Genomic DNA, 15,528 nt, shown 5'->3' on the forward strand with positions numbered 1-15,528 from the left:
AACTAAAAAAACTCACCACAGGAAGATCCCAAAACATAGGTCATGCATTGAAGACAATATATGTAGATGTTGAAGATGGAACAAGCATGGAAAAAAGAAGAGGAAAGATGAACAAACTCTAGGAGTGTATGTAATATGTAATCACATGAGGATTTGAGAGAAGAGAGAGATGTATTTATTTCTTTTTAAAAACCAAATAATAAACTATTGCAATACTTAGAGTTTTTTTCCTCAAAAAACTTAAATATGGGATCATTTTTATTTTCAGTATTTAAATTTAAAATTGATTATTTTGATATCTATAATTTGAAAAACGAATATTGTTTTAGTTTTGATAATCTTCTACTTAAAATATTGTTGGAATGAATATTTGAAGGAAAAAAAAGGTTAATTTTTTCATCCCATAATTGTTATGAAAGATTGTGTTTCGTACCTGACAGTGTTCCATGTTGCTAAGATATTACCATTGGTTTTTTAATAGGTTTTTTGGTACTTTCCTAACTTACTTGGGGTGCTGGAAAACGATCATTTTGAGTATACGATAGTAATATAATGATACTTTAGCACTTCCGTCTTAAAAAAAAGTTTATTTACTATTCAACAAGTACAATGAAGTATTTTCCTTTTACAGTAAAACAATACTTTATTAAGCTATTTTTTAAACTGCCAAATAAATGTTGAATAACAATAAAAAAATTAATTATTTAAAACTATATAGCAGTAAAATATTTCCTATGATTACTAATATTATTGAGGATTTAAATGAAGTTTGTAATTAGTGACCAATGACCATGGACTGTGATTTGCTCTAAAGCCAATGATAAAAACTTTAAGCCATGATTGGAAAGGATGATTAAAACACTAGCTTTACTTAAATGAAAACTTTTCTTGCCAATGAGAAAGAAACCAAAAACGACTCTATCCCTCATACGCTGAGCAGAATATGCTGATTCTCTGTACTTACTTTCCCTTCAAATCATTACTCATAAACACGTAAATAATTGTCATTATTATAAAGAAAGGAAAAACAGCATGGATTTAAAGAGAAGAACAACAGAAAGTGAAAGGGGTTACACGCCTTAAAGAAACAAATAATTTCTTTTTATAGGATGTGCAATCTCTGTCATGGATTAATACTATTTGCTATTTGCCTAGTCAAGGGATTTCATTACCAAGAAGATTCAGAGAGCTCAACCAAGCCACCCAGCTGGAAAGCAACTTGTATTAAATTGTGTATTTAACAATTCAGAAATTAAAATACTCGTGCATATACCTTACCCTTCACGTATCCACAAGAATAATAATTGATTCATAACTACAAAAGGTCAATACAATTGATATTTTTTGAGCTCCATATAATATACATATGTACGTATATAAATATATATATATATATATATATTAATGTAGATGTTTATAAACAATAATTAAAAATCCTACATACTTTACAATTGATGTATTTTCAATCTTCATTTCCCTATCATCTTCACTTGCTTTCAATTTTTATACAAATGCTGCTAGACAACCAGCAAGTTGACCTACAAACGGACTCTGATACTTTCCTACAATCAAACAGCTAGTTGCTATCGTTCTTCAATTATAATCAAAGACTTAAGCACTTTGCCATTGCTTTCCAATCTGCTCAGAGTATGCCACTCAAGAAGCCCCTGCAAGAAATAGATGCACCAATAAACAAAAAATGTTTGACATAACTTACCATTACGGGATCAGTATGAAAATATTGGACTGAGGATAAAGTTACTAACCAAATCCCTGAGGTTTTCTTAGATTCATTTCTGCAAAATTATCACACAAAATGTTCAATTCTATTTTGACAAGCATAGATGCTACATAAGAAAGTCAGATAAGACGGACAGCGTTTGTAGCTTTCAGCACAAAAAATTAGAAATCAATTACCTTGGTTTTCCTTGGATAGTATCGTTAATTTCATCTGTACTAGGCCTCTGTGGAAATGTAGATAAAATAACATAGTTCTCCTTCCCAGGTGATTCATCCACCCTCTTGTAGAGTTCATATTGGTTTGGATAAGTCATTCTACATCACAAGAAGTTAATTTACAGTACCATATGGTGCGTACTGGCAGAAGATAAAAAAATATCTTTGTATTTTGAGCATATCAAAGATATAATTATCTAATTTGTTTGAATATTCCTTTATTCTCTAAGACTCTTTCATCTTTGCAACTCAAAAAAGCACCCGCGTGCTTAGTACCCCTTCATGTCAGACATATTCCTCCTTGAAATAATCCCAAATTTCATTTGTTATTTTGAAATCCATAATTCTTGTGAAGATGGTCTCAAAAACACTAGAAAAAAAAAACATGACTTTGTTTTTACCTTTTTTTTTTTTTCTATCCTTATGACTTTGATTTGGGCTGTGGTATGATTATGCGACAGTAGGAGTATTTCATAATTCTCTTCCACAGTTTCCAAAAAATCAAATGCCTCCTCATAAATTGCCCAAAGGTCATCGTTTTTCCCATTCTATTTTAGAGGTCTAGTAAGAAGAGGGCTCTATGTCTCTTTGTTGGAACTATGGCAGAGAAAAATAAAATAGGGTAGAAGGGGAAACAAAATATGTTGGTATATTTTGAGCTAAAAGCAAGTAATTTAATATTTTATTGATCAACAATATTTACATTTATAATTATAGAAAGAGACAAAATATAGACTAACAAATTAAAAGATATAATTATCAATAACTAATAGACTTGCTCCTCAAGTAAAAGTGGTAACTGACAGACTTGTTCCTCAAGTAAAAATGTCAGACTATTACGAATTTAGTTGCTCATCAAACTAAAACAAAAATATAGTCATGTGCAATACATAAAGCAAATATTTAACAACATTGTCAATTCCATCATCTAGTTACCCATTTATAGAAGGAAGAGAACATGATAATGTTTTCTGATAGCACCAGCCAGAATAAACATGAATCAATTTGATTGGTTTTTATGAACATATCTTTAACTTTCCTACAGTTCCTAAAAATCCTTTCTGCTGATCAGACAATCTCATTGGATGTTTTGAGAGGCTACTCAATGAGCAAGCCCAGACATGCATGTTTATCTGTCATAGTACACTATGTCTCCTTTTCTTCTTGAAGTCGAGCAATGAAACATTAGATTTATAGAAAAACTTAATGATGCAAATATGGTATTGTCTAACCTGATAGCTCCCATTATGGGATACTGGGTTCCTGCATAATACAGAAGTCGAAAGAAGTAGCAACTTTCAAAAGATGCTGCATACTTGAGTCTCTTGTCCCTCCCTATCGTCTAGTGATTAAGAAGGCAAAGTTATAAGCATACTATTACAAGAATAATTTGTTATCTTCAACTGGGTGATTTAGTACTCACTTGCATTACACCACTAGAACCGGGCAAATCCTGAATTCATAGAAATTTGTCAATTTAATAAATGAGCAAAATAAAATGCAAAAATATCATTTAAAGACGGGTTGCAGTATAAACATAAAATTAACCAAGGACCATGCAACCAAAGATAATTTAAGAAAACTAAACAATCTGAATATATTCTATACTTGTAACGTTAGTTTATTTGCTGGTTTCATCACCTTAAAACGTTAATAGTGTAAAGCATATTTGTAGAAAAGTAGCAAGATGTAATTTACTCAATTTTACTAAAATAGATGTTTTAATTTAATACAAAGACCCAAATGTGCATCAAGTGGTGCTACACATTGCTCTACAAAGAAGTCAGCTATTTAACGATGAATCTTAACATCTAAGAATTGAAATCCAAGATAGCCCAAGAGCCTAAGTTAGCAACCATACTAACATAATACAAAGATACAGAGAATCATTTACTTCAATGTACCCCTTCTTTGAAATAGTGGGTTCCTAAAGAAGATAAAAGGCATTACTCAGGTATTCAACTTTGAAAGCTTTCTCTCACTGACAACCAAATGTTTCTTATCCAAAAATAACTCCCTTTGCCCGAACATACTCCTATTTGTAGGAGCACATAGCTGTAACAACTCTAACAACCGAACTTCCTCTCAATGTTTTTTGACTTTGGGCTCCATTTTGATAGAAATTGATAGTTATGGACATTTATAGAAATTATTTGTGGAGAATAACTACTTTAGAAAATAGTTTGTTCCAGAAACTCCAACAAAAATCACTGATCTGTAGAAAATAACTACTACATGTTAATTTTGTGAGGAAGTTAAGGTGGTTGAACTGCCATCTAGGGAAGAAACTTATTTTGAAGTTCAGAATATTAGCTAAGTTAATCATGAAGGATTCCACTACCAATCGGTTAATTTATTTAGAAAAATAGAAGGTGGACTTCTGCAGGAGAAGTTGAAGCAGGATATGTGACAAGGTTTGGGGGGCTGAACAATATGAAAATCTTTTTCAAGAACTGGCTAGTTGAAACAGGAGGGAATCTTTATTGAATCATTTTCAATTTCTCTCATCACAAGCTAATCGTTTGCCTATGGAACAATATTTGGGTTGTTTTTAGGGTGGGTTGCAACCTCAAATTAAGCATCAGGTGCAAGCTTTTTGTTGAAAATCAGGAAAGAATATTTACATTTAACATATAGAGGTACACAACAGAATATTTAATTTAAGAGGAAACAAGATTATAATTGAACTTTTCGCATTGTCTCAGTCTATCTTTATAATTGAACTTTGATTCTGGAATTGGGTAACAGTGATCCGAAAACCATATTAGACGATGCTCTGTTTTAGTTTTTTTTCTCTAAAATTCATTTTAGAATTTAAATTTTGATTGAAAGTGGGTTTCTTCATTATCAATGAATCCAGATTTGGGTCCCTAGCATTCGAAGTTGAAGATTACTGAACCATCGTTGCGGTCCCTGCTCTATGTTCCTGGATTAGGTTTCACTTTTCTCTTTTGTATTTCCATTCAATTTGAGCTTGTTTACATTTCTGCAATTTACATTTTCAGTTTACAATTCTCATTGGCTTTCTGTCCATCTTAAATCAATTTCAATTTACATTTTCATCATGCTCTATTCTACATTCATAGTCTTTACGTTTCTGTAATTTACAATTTATTTTTCTGCCCTTTACATTTGCAGTCATTTACATTTCCTGCAATTTATTTTTCATCCATTTACAGTTCTCGCAATTTACTTTTAGACATTATCCCTTTCTTTTTCTGTCACACTTTCTAAGTAAAGCCATTAGACAGTCTAATAAGCAATTGCTAACTAAAAAGTCTAACAGTTGTACTTGGTTTCTTTTCTACAAGTCATTTTACTTTTCTACAATTTAGTTTGTTCTTTATTAGACGTTCTCTTTTCACTTTTCATCTTTTGTATAACTACTAGATAGTCTAGTAGACGATAGTCACCTAGATGGTCTAATAGTTGTACTTAATCTTTTTCTTCACATACCTTCATTCATATTGCTCTTTTGTTTTTAGAGTAGGTTTAATTTCAATTTGATTTAGATTCTCACAGTCATTTGGTACAGGGTTTTTAAGTGTCTAATACATTTTCTGTTTCAGTCATTTACTACAATTTCTGTTTCTATTCATTTTGTTCACGTTTCCAGTTCAGAATATTAGCTAATTCCAGTGGATTATAATTTGCCCTTTACTTTTCAATTCTTTACATTTCAAGTGTTGGTAGGCGGTCTATTTGTTTCATTAGGCAATATATTCTAAACTTTGTCTTACCTTCGGATCATTTACGTTTCAAAAACCCAAATTCAAAATCTCCCCATTTAACTTGTAAAGAAAAAAACATTACACAATGAATTCAATCAACATGTTTTCTCTAAGATTCGACCTAGGTTGACCCTATACCACATTAGAAGAGAAACATAGATTTTCTTTGAAAATTGAACACAATTGAAACAATTATCACTCCTCTTATAAACATGGGTTAAAGGCCCAACAAGCTGAAAGCAGATTTTTTGGCAGTCAGTAATGTAATGATAGGAACGGATAGTCAATGACAATTATGGTAGTTATGTGTATAAAAATAACTACTCTAGAAATTAGTTTTGTATCAGCAACCATGACCTCTATTTTTAGCGATCAAACTCTCTAAATAAGGAAATAAAAATAAGTGGAAAAGAATAGGAAAATTCTGAAGATACTTTTCCCTAATCAATAGGAAGATATGGAGGATAATTTTATCCTAATAATCCACTATTTACTGTATCAGTCATTGGTCATCGTCCAAGCTATGACAGTAATAATCAAGCTCTCTAACATAAGGAAATGAAAATATGTTGAAATGAACAGGAAGATTCTAAAAATATTTTCTCCTAATCAATATGGAAATATTGAGGATATTTTTTTTGTAATAATCCACTATTTACAACATTACACACACTTAATAGTATGTCTAACAGCCTCTAATCAAGACACGTCCAGTGTTCCTTTCAGCAGTTTTACATATCTAATCAATTATTCAAAAAGATAGAAATCATTCAAAATCATTTATCAGCATGCAATTGTACTGACTAGACTATTTGGCAATTAGTTTTCGGTGCATAAACTGATTATATGACACAGAACTGTGTCAGATTCAGGTTATCTTCATTTCACTAAGTCAAGACTATCTGAACAACAAGCTGTAAATCATTCAACTATTTCATTAAATAATTTTGAGCTATAATATAGGAACTAGGAACTTAACCTTAAGCCTAGCATTGATTAGAATAACTGGTCTGTGTTCTGCTGCATTGGTCATGGCTCTTAGATCCTGTATTTACAACCTCAAACATTAAAGAGAAAAAAGAGAGAAAAGCATGGGAAAGTTGAAAAAGCATGTATAATCCCTCATGAAAAAGGGGAAAAAAGGGTCAACAAAAATCTCTAAAATATATCTGTAAAACTCCCACTGTATTCACTTACATCAATAATACAATTCCCAACAGCATTTTGAGGAGCCACCAAAATATACATGTCATCTTGCTCCTCAACCTCAGCAGCACCTGAGATTGGAAATTCATGCATAAATAAGATGCCAAATATATTACAGCAGGAGCAAAACTAATTTGTTGTAAAAAGGCAGAGTTAGATAGATATTCTCAATATGAAGTTAGGAAGCAAAGATCTCTTTCAATCCGGATTGCACATATGAATGTTTTTCTTTTTTACATTTATAGGGCATACATATATGATGGCCTGCAGTTAATTCTGTGTGTGAAGTAAGCATTTAATGTAGGAATTGCAAAAAGAATCTGAACTTGACTTGAAATAGAATTAGAGAAATGGATGACAAAGCAAATACAGAGAAGTATAGTTAGATATTAAGACTTAAGTTAGAATCTGGAATACGAAAATATAAGGAGGCCTTTTGTACACAGGGAATTTTCAGTTTCCTGTGAGTCTAGTTCGGAAAGCTTGTTTCCCATATTTGGATTATTTTTTAAAAATATAACATTCCTAGAAAACAGTGTTTTCTTTGGAATTTTTCCAGGTATCTTTTCTGCAAAATTGTTCCAATGTGATAAATAGTAGTTTCTAGTAAAAATACCAATGTTACTTTTTATACCAGAAAACTTTTAAAAAAAAGTATTCTTAGGAATATTTATGACTAACCAAACATATTTTACTTATTTCTAGGAATCATAACTCTCAGGATTCATGATTCCCAAGCACGGAAAAAACTTCCCGACTACCAAGTCCCTCCAAAAGGTGTGCAATATGTAAATACATCAGGGGCATTGGATCAAAAGCTGCATCTGCCAAACCATACATAGTAAAACTAATTGATATACCTATAGAACCAATATTTATGAAGGTTCCTTTTGCTCCATAATCACCCCAGTCCATGAACTCTAAAATCTTACGAGTTCCAGCAAGCTGCAATGGCATTCCAGCAAGAGCACCCTCTCCCATCGACCCTTGTATACAAACCTGCACGATGAAGATGAAGATAATTTAAATAAAAAGAATTACATCTAGCATTTACAGACAATAGCATCATTTTATTCCCCAAACAATGAAAATATTCTATGTTGGAAAAAAAGGAGTATGAAATATACCTTAACCCGTTTTCCATCATCCGCAAAAGAGAGGGCAAGAGCTCGAACAAGTTCCATCAAGGTACCTATTCGATAAACATCCTGTAAACCACAATATATGGTCAAATCAATACATCTAGAAAAATAAAATAAAGAACAAAGATGTCCATACCATGTCTGGGTTCAGCTCAGGAATGTTGATGTCAACCTGTTTGATTTGGAATGACAAACAAAGCATATATTAGCCTAGGATCCAAGGGAATTAAATATAATACCATTCAACATACATGGTAAAAGCTTAATATTTTTCCTTCTGTTCTTCCTACCCTTCATTACTCTTTATCATTGAATATTATGCGTGCAATAAGAATGTTGATTATTTTATTAAAAGTAGGAAGTGCTGCATCACTATTGCAGCACCACAAATCTCATAAAAAAGAAAAAACAATACCAAAGTGAGGATTCTACCTTGATTATCTGTATCCAAAACTGGTAGTTAAAATACTTGTGTGCTTAGTCTCAGTGGGAGATTAAGATAGGATAGTCACTAGTGCTTGGTGTACACATTACAGCAAGAAGTGAAGTTGAGAATACTTGTCTTTGTAATCTGATTGATTGTAGCAGATACCTTTAAGAGTGTCTAAAGGAAAAATTGGATATAACTCATAGTTATGTTGAACCAGAATAAATCCCTTCATTCTTTATTCGGTTATATTTGTGTGTATATAGACTATAGACCATCAGTCATTAGACGGTCTAGTGATCTGCGAAAAAGTTTTAGGCTCTATTCAACCTTCCTTCTAAAGCTAGTCTCCTATAGTTATTTTTTATCTTTCAATCATTATAGATATAACCATTGTTGATCAATAAAATATCAGATTCCTTGACTGCAGCTCAAAACATTACAACGTATTTTGTTTTCCCTTCTTACCCATTTTATTTTTCCTAACATAGTTCCAGCAGTGTACCTATACCATTAGCAATGGCAATTAATATACGAGACCCCAAAATCTGAAGAGACAATCCTAGAATGCGCACCCAAACCTGTACATGGGAATGGTAGTTTTGTCTCAAAGGATTGAAATCAGGTGGCCAAAGAAACATTCCCAAGATCCCTGGATTCAATTGCCTAGTACTTGCGGCCAGAATAGTTTTTAAATCTTCATCATTAGAGAAAGAGAATTCAAAATATCCACGACCAAGGGGAACAATGGACCAAGATCCATTAATTTTCCAAGTTCCTTCTAACTTAAGCTGAAATCCATGAGCTTCTTGGGTCTTTCTCCCTTTGATAGGATAATAGGACTTGTGACATGAAGTTTTGTTGGCAACTTGCTAACCCATCCCGGTATTCTTCCTTCGGAATTGTTATAGAATTTTCATCACCCTTCATACACAATTTAGGCAGTTGTGAGACATTGAAATAGGACCCGTGTAAGGAATTTACATACGAAGGTTTATCCCGCTCGCTTGAAGCTTGATTGTTAGTTGCCACCAAAGGCGTAGGTCACATAGGAAAATCCCTGGCACCATTGGATCCATGGGATCCCAACATTAACTTTCTTTATTTTTTACATTTAAATATACAACATTTTTCTTGGGGCAAACTAAGTAAGAATGACAATGGTTAAAGATATTGCACAGATTTAGAGTCACTCAAATATTTGAAAGCATTAACCAGTTTGCAGACTTGTGACAGTAGTAGTGTCTTACCTTCAACCTAGTTTTACCATCACTGATAGCCCTCTCAGTAGCTTGTAGCACGTCATCATAGAAATATTTCCTGATTTCTCGAGAATGGGGAATGTTGTTTAGTCTAGTAGGAATCCCTCTCCACTTATCCTGTAATAAGCTAAGGAAAAATAAGAAACAATATACCGAGGAGGTTTTTATAGTGCATAAAGGAGTAAAGTATTAAAAACTAAACAGACAAATGCTCACAACTGTCTACCTGGCTCAAAGATGTACGTCCTTTCTTTGTATCAAGAATTGATTTTTCTGAGTTAAAAGAAGTTAGTAAATGAACTTACAAAACATGAATAATGGAATAATGGAAAGGAAAACCCTCTTTTTCCTCAAAATCCAATCCTCAAAGCATTATATTTCACCTAAAATAATCACAAAATTCACCTTCTACAAACACCTTATGTCAGAAAATTCATTAAGATTTTTCCTCAAATTTATACCCAGTTTCCGGATTTTGAACATCTACATAATTTTCTATTTCAATTTTTTCCAAAACCCCTAATTATTTGACCAGATAACAAGGTTGTGGATGGTTTAGGTAATGCAATATTACTAGAGTTAGATTGAAAATTTTTAAAATTGGGGAGTTAAGTTCGAACAACGAATTATTAGATGACCAAAATCGTGCATTGGCTACTGTGCAAGGAACAAAAATGCAAGCCTAAAATTTGTTTCTTAAATATCATGTGAAGGTTAAGAATCTGGAATACACTCCCGTATAAGTTGATGAATTACCTGACTTCCAAATATAAGGGCCGTTTTGTATAAACAAATAAAATATTTTTTCTCATTTTTTATATTTACATATATACCACTCTGCTTTCACAGTTTTCAAACAAATTTTTTAAAACGAAAAAATTGGAAACAATGTGATTCTTTTCAAATTAATTGTCAAAAGAACAAAAGTAGATTTTTTTTTGAAACTGAATAGACTCTAAACTCACAATTCCCAACAAATATATAATGGTTGATGGTTTTAATACATGCTCTTGAAGCTTCATACCTCCAGATTTCATTATTTTTACTTTATCATATTGCAATTGAGATAACAAAGATTCAATTTCTTTGAAAACTGCTTCTTTCGAATGGCTGCCATCAACCTGTGCATGACAAATAAGTTAAATGTGAGTGAACGTCAAGACAAAAGATAGACATATGAGAATGCTAATAGTCTCCAATGACCTTATGAGTTATATTTGAGTAAGAGGAAGATACGGCTTCTGCATTTTGCTTATATATGTTTAGGCGAGATTTGACCTGAAAAGCAATAGATAAGTATACACAAGGTATTTCACAAGGATGTTAGATCCACGTAATCTTAAATAACAATATGACCGAAGCTCGCTAAACGTTTTTTTCCCTTTAAGATAATAACTACATGATACATTTTCTACTTCTAAAGTAGCATTGAAATAAAATAAAACAAAAAAGCTAATGCAATGTCACACTGTAGAATTTAAGTATTTTAATAAATTACACGCAGTGATCCTTTAGAACTCCTCCCTTTACTAACATAAGTGATAATTCACCTTTCATATAACTTCGGACTCTGAATCCTGTTACTACTTCCTAGAAAAGAAAAATTTTAATGGCTATGGTTAACCCACACCTTGCTTGTAGAAATGTGGAGAGAAAGAAACAAAAATCTGAAAGAGTTATATGTAAATCTGATATGCAGCACACATTGAGCAGTTTATGCACATGATTGACACCATCATTATAATGCAATTATGCTGACTGATAAACTTCTTTGTTGATTCAGTTGAAAATAGTCTTAAAAGCACACTATGACTATATGATAATTAAGATCTTTAACTTCTCATAAATATTGTAATAAAACTTGCCATTAACAAAATCAAAATCTCATCAATGGCGACAAGTATTTAGGAAATCATTTCATTCAGAGTCCATCTTTTCCAGCTTCCAATGAGTATAAATAACAAATACATTTTCAAATGATGCAGCTTATGTGAAATACCCACAAAGAGAGCAAAAATAAACAAATAAAAGGAGTGCATATACCTTCTCCTCAGTGTCGTCAGGTCGAGTTATCACCCTTGCATTAACTTCTTCAGTCTCCGGTGGAAAAAAATTTAGATGGTATATCTTCCCTGTCACTGGGTCAAGCCTTCTACCAACACATCTGTCGATCAGAATTTCATCAGGAACCTGAGTATTAGAAATTTAATAACTTAGCGAGGAAGATGAATCTAAAGATTACTGATTCTATTTAAGTATATAACATGTAACATGTCAATAACACCAAATACTATGTCCTATGCCTATTATAAACAAGATTATTCACATATTTTTAAGTAAGAAGTGGACTTTAAACCAACCTTATAAAACTGATTTATATGATCAGGTTTGCATCCACTTATATACTATAAAATAATTTAATTTCTAGTAGATATGGGTCTCCAACACACTTTCACTTCCATCTCCTTTTCATCTCATTTTTTTCCTTTCTCAACTCATCTCATCTATCACACATTTTTCACTGTCCCTCTTCTTTTTCTTCATTCATTATAACTCATCCCTCAAGCACCAAAAGATGAGGTGTATGTCCCATTTCTCTTTACAAACAGGTCACATTTGCACCAACCATGAAAAACTTTAAAAAAACAAATAAAATCCTATTAACCTTAAACGGGATTTTAAATTGCCATTGCAATCATATGAAATTTCTTTTCAATATTTTATGCTATGATTGTGGTTTGCGAGACCCCAAAAGCCTTCAAATTGACAACCATTTTTTAAAAACAATCCCATAAACAACTGCAAATTTAGCAGGTGGAGTTTTTGGAAAGGGGAAAAAAACAAAATAAAATAAACGTTTGACATACATCCAATACTATATACACATCAGGTCGTATCTGCATTTTCTCCAGATTCTGGGACTGGCCCAAACTCCGAGGGTACCCATCAAGAAGCCACCCTTTTTGCTTAGCATCTTCGCGAGACAATCGTGCTGCCACCATCTACAAAAGAACATACATTAACCAAACCATGCATTTTATTTTCATGGCAGAAAGGCTAGGTTTGACAATATTATACAGCTGTCACAATTTCATCAGGAACCAGTTGACCCGCGTTCATGAACTCCTTTGCTTTATTTCCAATTTCAGTCCCAGCTGCCACTTCTGCTCTTAGCAAATCCCCTGTTGATATGTGCACCAATCCAAACTGCACAGCAGAAAACAAACAAACAATTTATTCATTTATTTATTACAACATCAATTACATAATTTATTTATTTACTAATTTTAGTCATTTTTGGACTAATTTTCTACCAAATATTTCTAAAGAAAAACAAATTGCAAGTTAAAATTAGTTTAAAAATTATTTCTTAAAAAAAATAATATATACAAAAATTTTAACAGTGAAAAATTACTTTTAATACTTTTTATATTTTCCGTGCAAACAAACCTTAATTCTTCTTGCTTTTCTTCATTAAATTACTTCCAGAAAAACAGTGAGGCATTTATTAATTGAAAAGGGATGGCACGTAACATGTGGAAGCAACGAACCTTTTGGACAATTAATTCACATTGCGTGCCTTTGCCGGATGCAGGTGCACCTGATATCATCACCTTCAGAGGATCGCTGATGGAACAATTCACTTTGAGCGTCTTGTTAAAGATAATGAGAGATGTAAGGATCCTTGCGTGGTGTAAGAAAATTAGGAATAAATTAGTAAATGATGATAAATAAATGTAACCTTGGTTGTTAACCGCGATAGCGTGTGGCAGCGGAGGTTGCTTAAACGAAGAGGCTGTGTGCAGAAAGAGAAATGGCAGAGGTGTAGACATGAATGGCGGCGAAGGGGAGTGAACGGAAGAGAATGAGAGGTTGTGAAGGTGGTGGTGCGGTGGAAGGTGGTGGTGCGGTGGAAGGAGGTGGGTGTGGAGTTTATCATTGTCTGCTTTCGTTTGCGATGATGAGCCACTCACTCGAATTAGTTGAGTGGTTCACAGCACTCACTACACCCTCTCACAAATGCCACTATTACTTTTATTGTAGAATTTTAAAAAAATGTTATTTTAACAGATAATAAATTTGATTTGCTTAATTCAATTTTTAAAATTGTTCTACAGTAAAAAAAGTATTTTTCTTTTTCGTCATAATCTGATGCAACGTATCATCACTCTACACCAACAATTTATATTTATTAATATTTATATTTATCAATAAAAACGACAAATTTTTGTTATAGTTTTTAAATATAAGAGTAATTCATTATGAACACAAGATAAAGTTGACATTATAAATATGATAATAATTATATAATATACAATTTTAATATACAATGCATTTTGTCGGTCAAATGCAGAGCGCGAGGTAGTTCGCATTGCCACTCCTAGGTTGAAAGCTTTCTAACGAGATATGATTAGTCATGCCAATTATCAATATATTTTTTTAAAAAAGACATAAACATCTAATGCTGTATGGAGTACATTTAGTGCATCTTGACATTCATGTATGTCTAGATGAAGGGAGTTTTAAAGTTAAGTTTTTTAACCGGCAGAAAAAGATTTGCAACGGCTCTTTTCGCAACTCCATATATCCTTATTAAAGAACAGAACAAAGTGATCAAGAGCTATAAAATGTAGTCAATATCATTGTTCAAAGCTTTTAGTTCCCCAAACTTCACAAGAACATTGTTCATATTCATTTAGAAACTAGTAATTCATTGAAAGACACATTTCTCTACTCTAAGAAAAACCTTTGATCTTATACATCACTCTCTCTCTTTGCAAAACCCTTATTTAGGAGTGACTACTTTCAAACAACATTCAAGTTTAGCTAAGAGCGGTTAAATTTCAAAAAATACTTTGGATTGTTTAATCGGAAACTATTACATTCCAAATAATTTTCATATGCTTTATTGTACACGGAAAACACTTCCATATGATTTATTTTCAATTTTTAACTTATTTCTTTTCAATAGTAATAAACTGGGTTTATTGTACATATTTGCTTTAATTTTGCAATTTTGATTTAACATTTGCTCATTATTTCAACCATAAATTTTATATAGATATTACTCTTAGCTTATTCTAGTTGCATCGGACTATAATTTTTTAGAATTTCAAAATGAACATATGATTTGTTGGATTTGGAGCTCCCTGCTATTTCTACGATTTTAAGAAGTGGAGGCAAATTTGAAGAATCTTTGTAAAATAACTCTTGCATATTCAATTCTCTTGCTGATAAAAAAAAAATATTCAATTCTCTTGGTTTTAGTTTAGATTTTTGTAATTAAGCTTATGATCTAGTTAGAACCTCTGTATAGGTGTAATTAGAGTCTCTATTTAGGTGCAGTGTTTAGCTCAAATTTCATAGCATTAAAATAGCTTTAATTTTTTCTAAACTTGTAGACGTAAATCATTTGATTAATTTTTTAGTTTTAGAAATTGTCTCTTCATCTCCTTTTCTCTCAATTTTTGTTGGGACTCTTTCTCTTTTTTCATATGCATTTTGTGTTCTTCATCAATGGAAAACTAATTCTTGAGTATCAATTCAACCAATCAAAGATCAAACAAGCCGAATTGAGTCTTGCATTGATTGTTTAGGTTTGTTATTCTCCCTGTAATTTCAGTTTTGTATTTTGTGATTACAATTTGCGTTTCTAATTTTAGAATTTAAATTAAGAATGGATTGAATCTTAATTTGATGATTAAATATAAATTAGATTGAATGATACTCTCATTTGATTTGTATAATCAATTTAAAATTAATTGAATCAATTAATTGTTTAATCTTAAATTTGAATCTTTGGT

The 15,528-nt window shown here is 32.0% G+C and overlaps 1 protein-coding gene and 1 long non-coding RNA gene across 2 annotated transcripts; one reads left to right on the top strand and one right to left on the bottom strand.

Annotated features, from left to right (window-relative positions):
- Positions 1-1,286: 1,286 nt before the first annotated feature.
- Positions 1,287-13,750, bottom strand: LOC137820717 (adenylate kinase 5, chloroplastic). Its single transcript, XM_068624932.1, has 19 exons — positions 13,467-13,750; positions 13,276-13,377; positions 12,803-12,931; positions 12,592-12,726; positions 11,768-11,914; positions 10,928-11,002; positions 10,749-10,845; positions 9,951-9,997; positions 9,713-9,841; positions 8,172-8,207; positions 8,021-8,101; positions 7,754-7,892; positions 6,885-6,964; positions 6,667-6,732; positions 3,380-3,409; positions 3,189-3,298; positions 1,918-2,055; positions 1,767-1,796; positions 1,287-1,667 (listed from the first exon to the last, which is right to left on the bottom strand). Exons 1-19 carry the CDS (start codon positions 13,662-13,664, stop codon positions 1,643-1,645), a joined length of 1,794 nt encoding a protein of 597 aa, XP_068481033.1. The 5' UTR covers positions 13,665-13,750; the 3' UTR covers positions 1,287-1,642.
- Positions 4,665-8,378, top strand: LOC137820718 (uncharacterized). Its single transcript, XR_011082670.1, has 2 exons — positions 4,665-4,891; positions 7,599-8,378. It is a non-coding gene; the product is annotated as an uncharacterized lncRNA (long non-coding RNA).
- Positions 13,751-15,528: the final 1,778 nt, after the last annotated feature.

The sequence above is a fragment of the Phaseolus vulgaris genome, chromosome 9 (genome assembly GCF_000499845.2).
Source record: "Phaseolus vulgaris cultivar G19833 chromosome 9, P. vulgaris v2.0, whole genome shotgun sequence".
Lineage (NCBI taxonomy): Eukaryota > Viridiplantae > Streptophyta > Magnoliopsida > Fabales > Fabaceae > Phaseolus > Phaseolus vulgaris.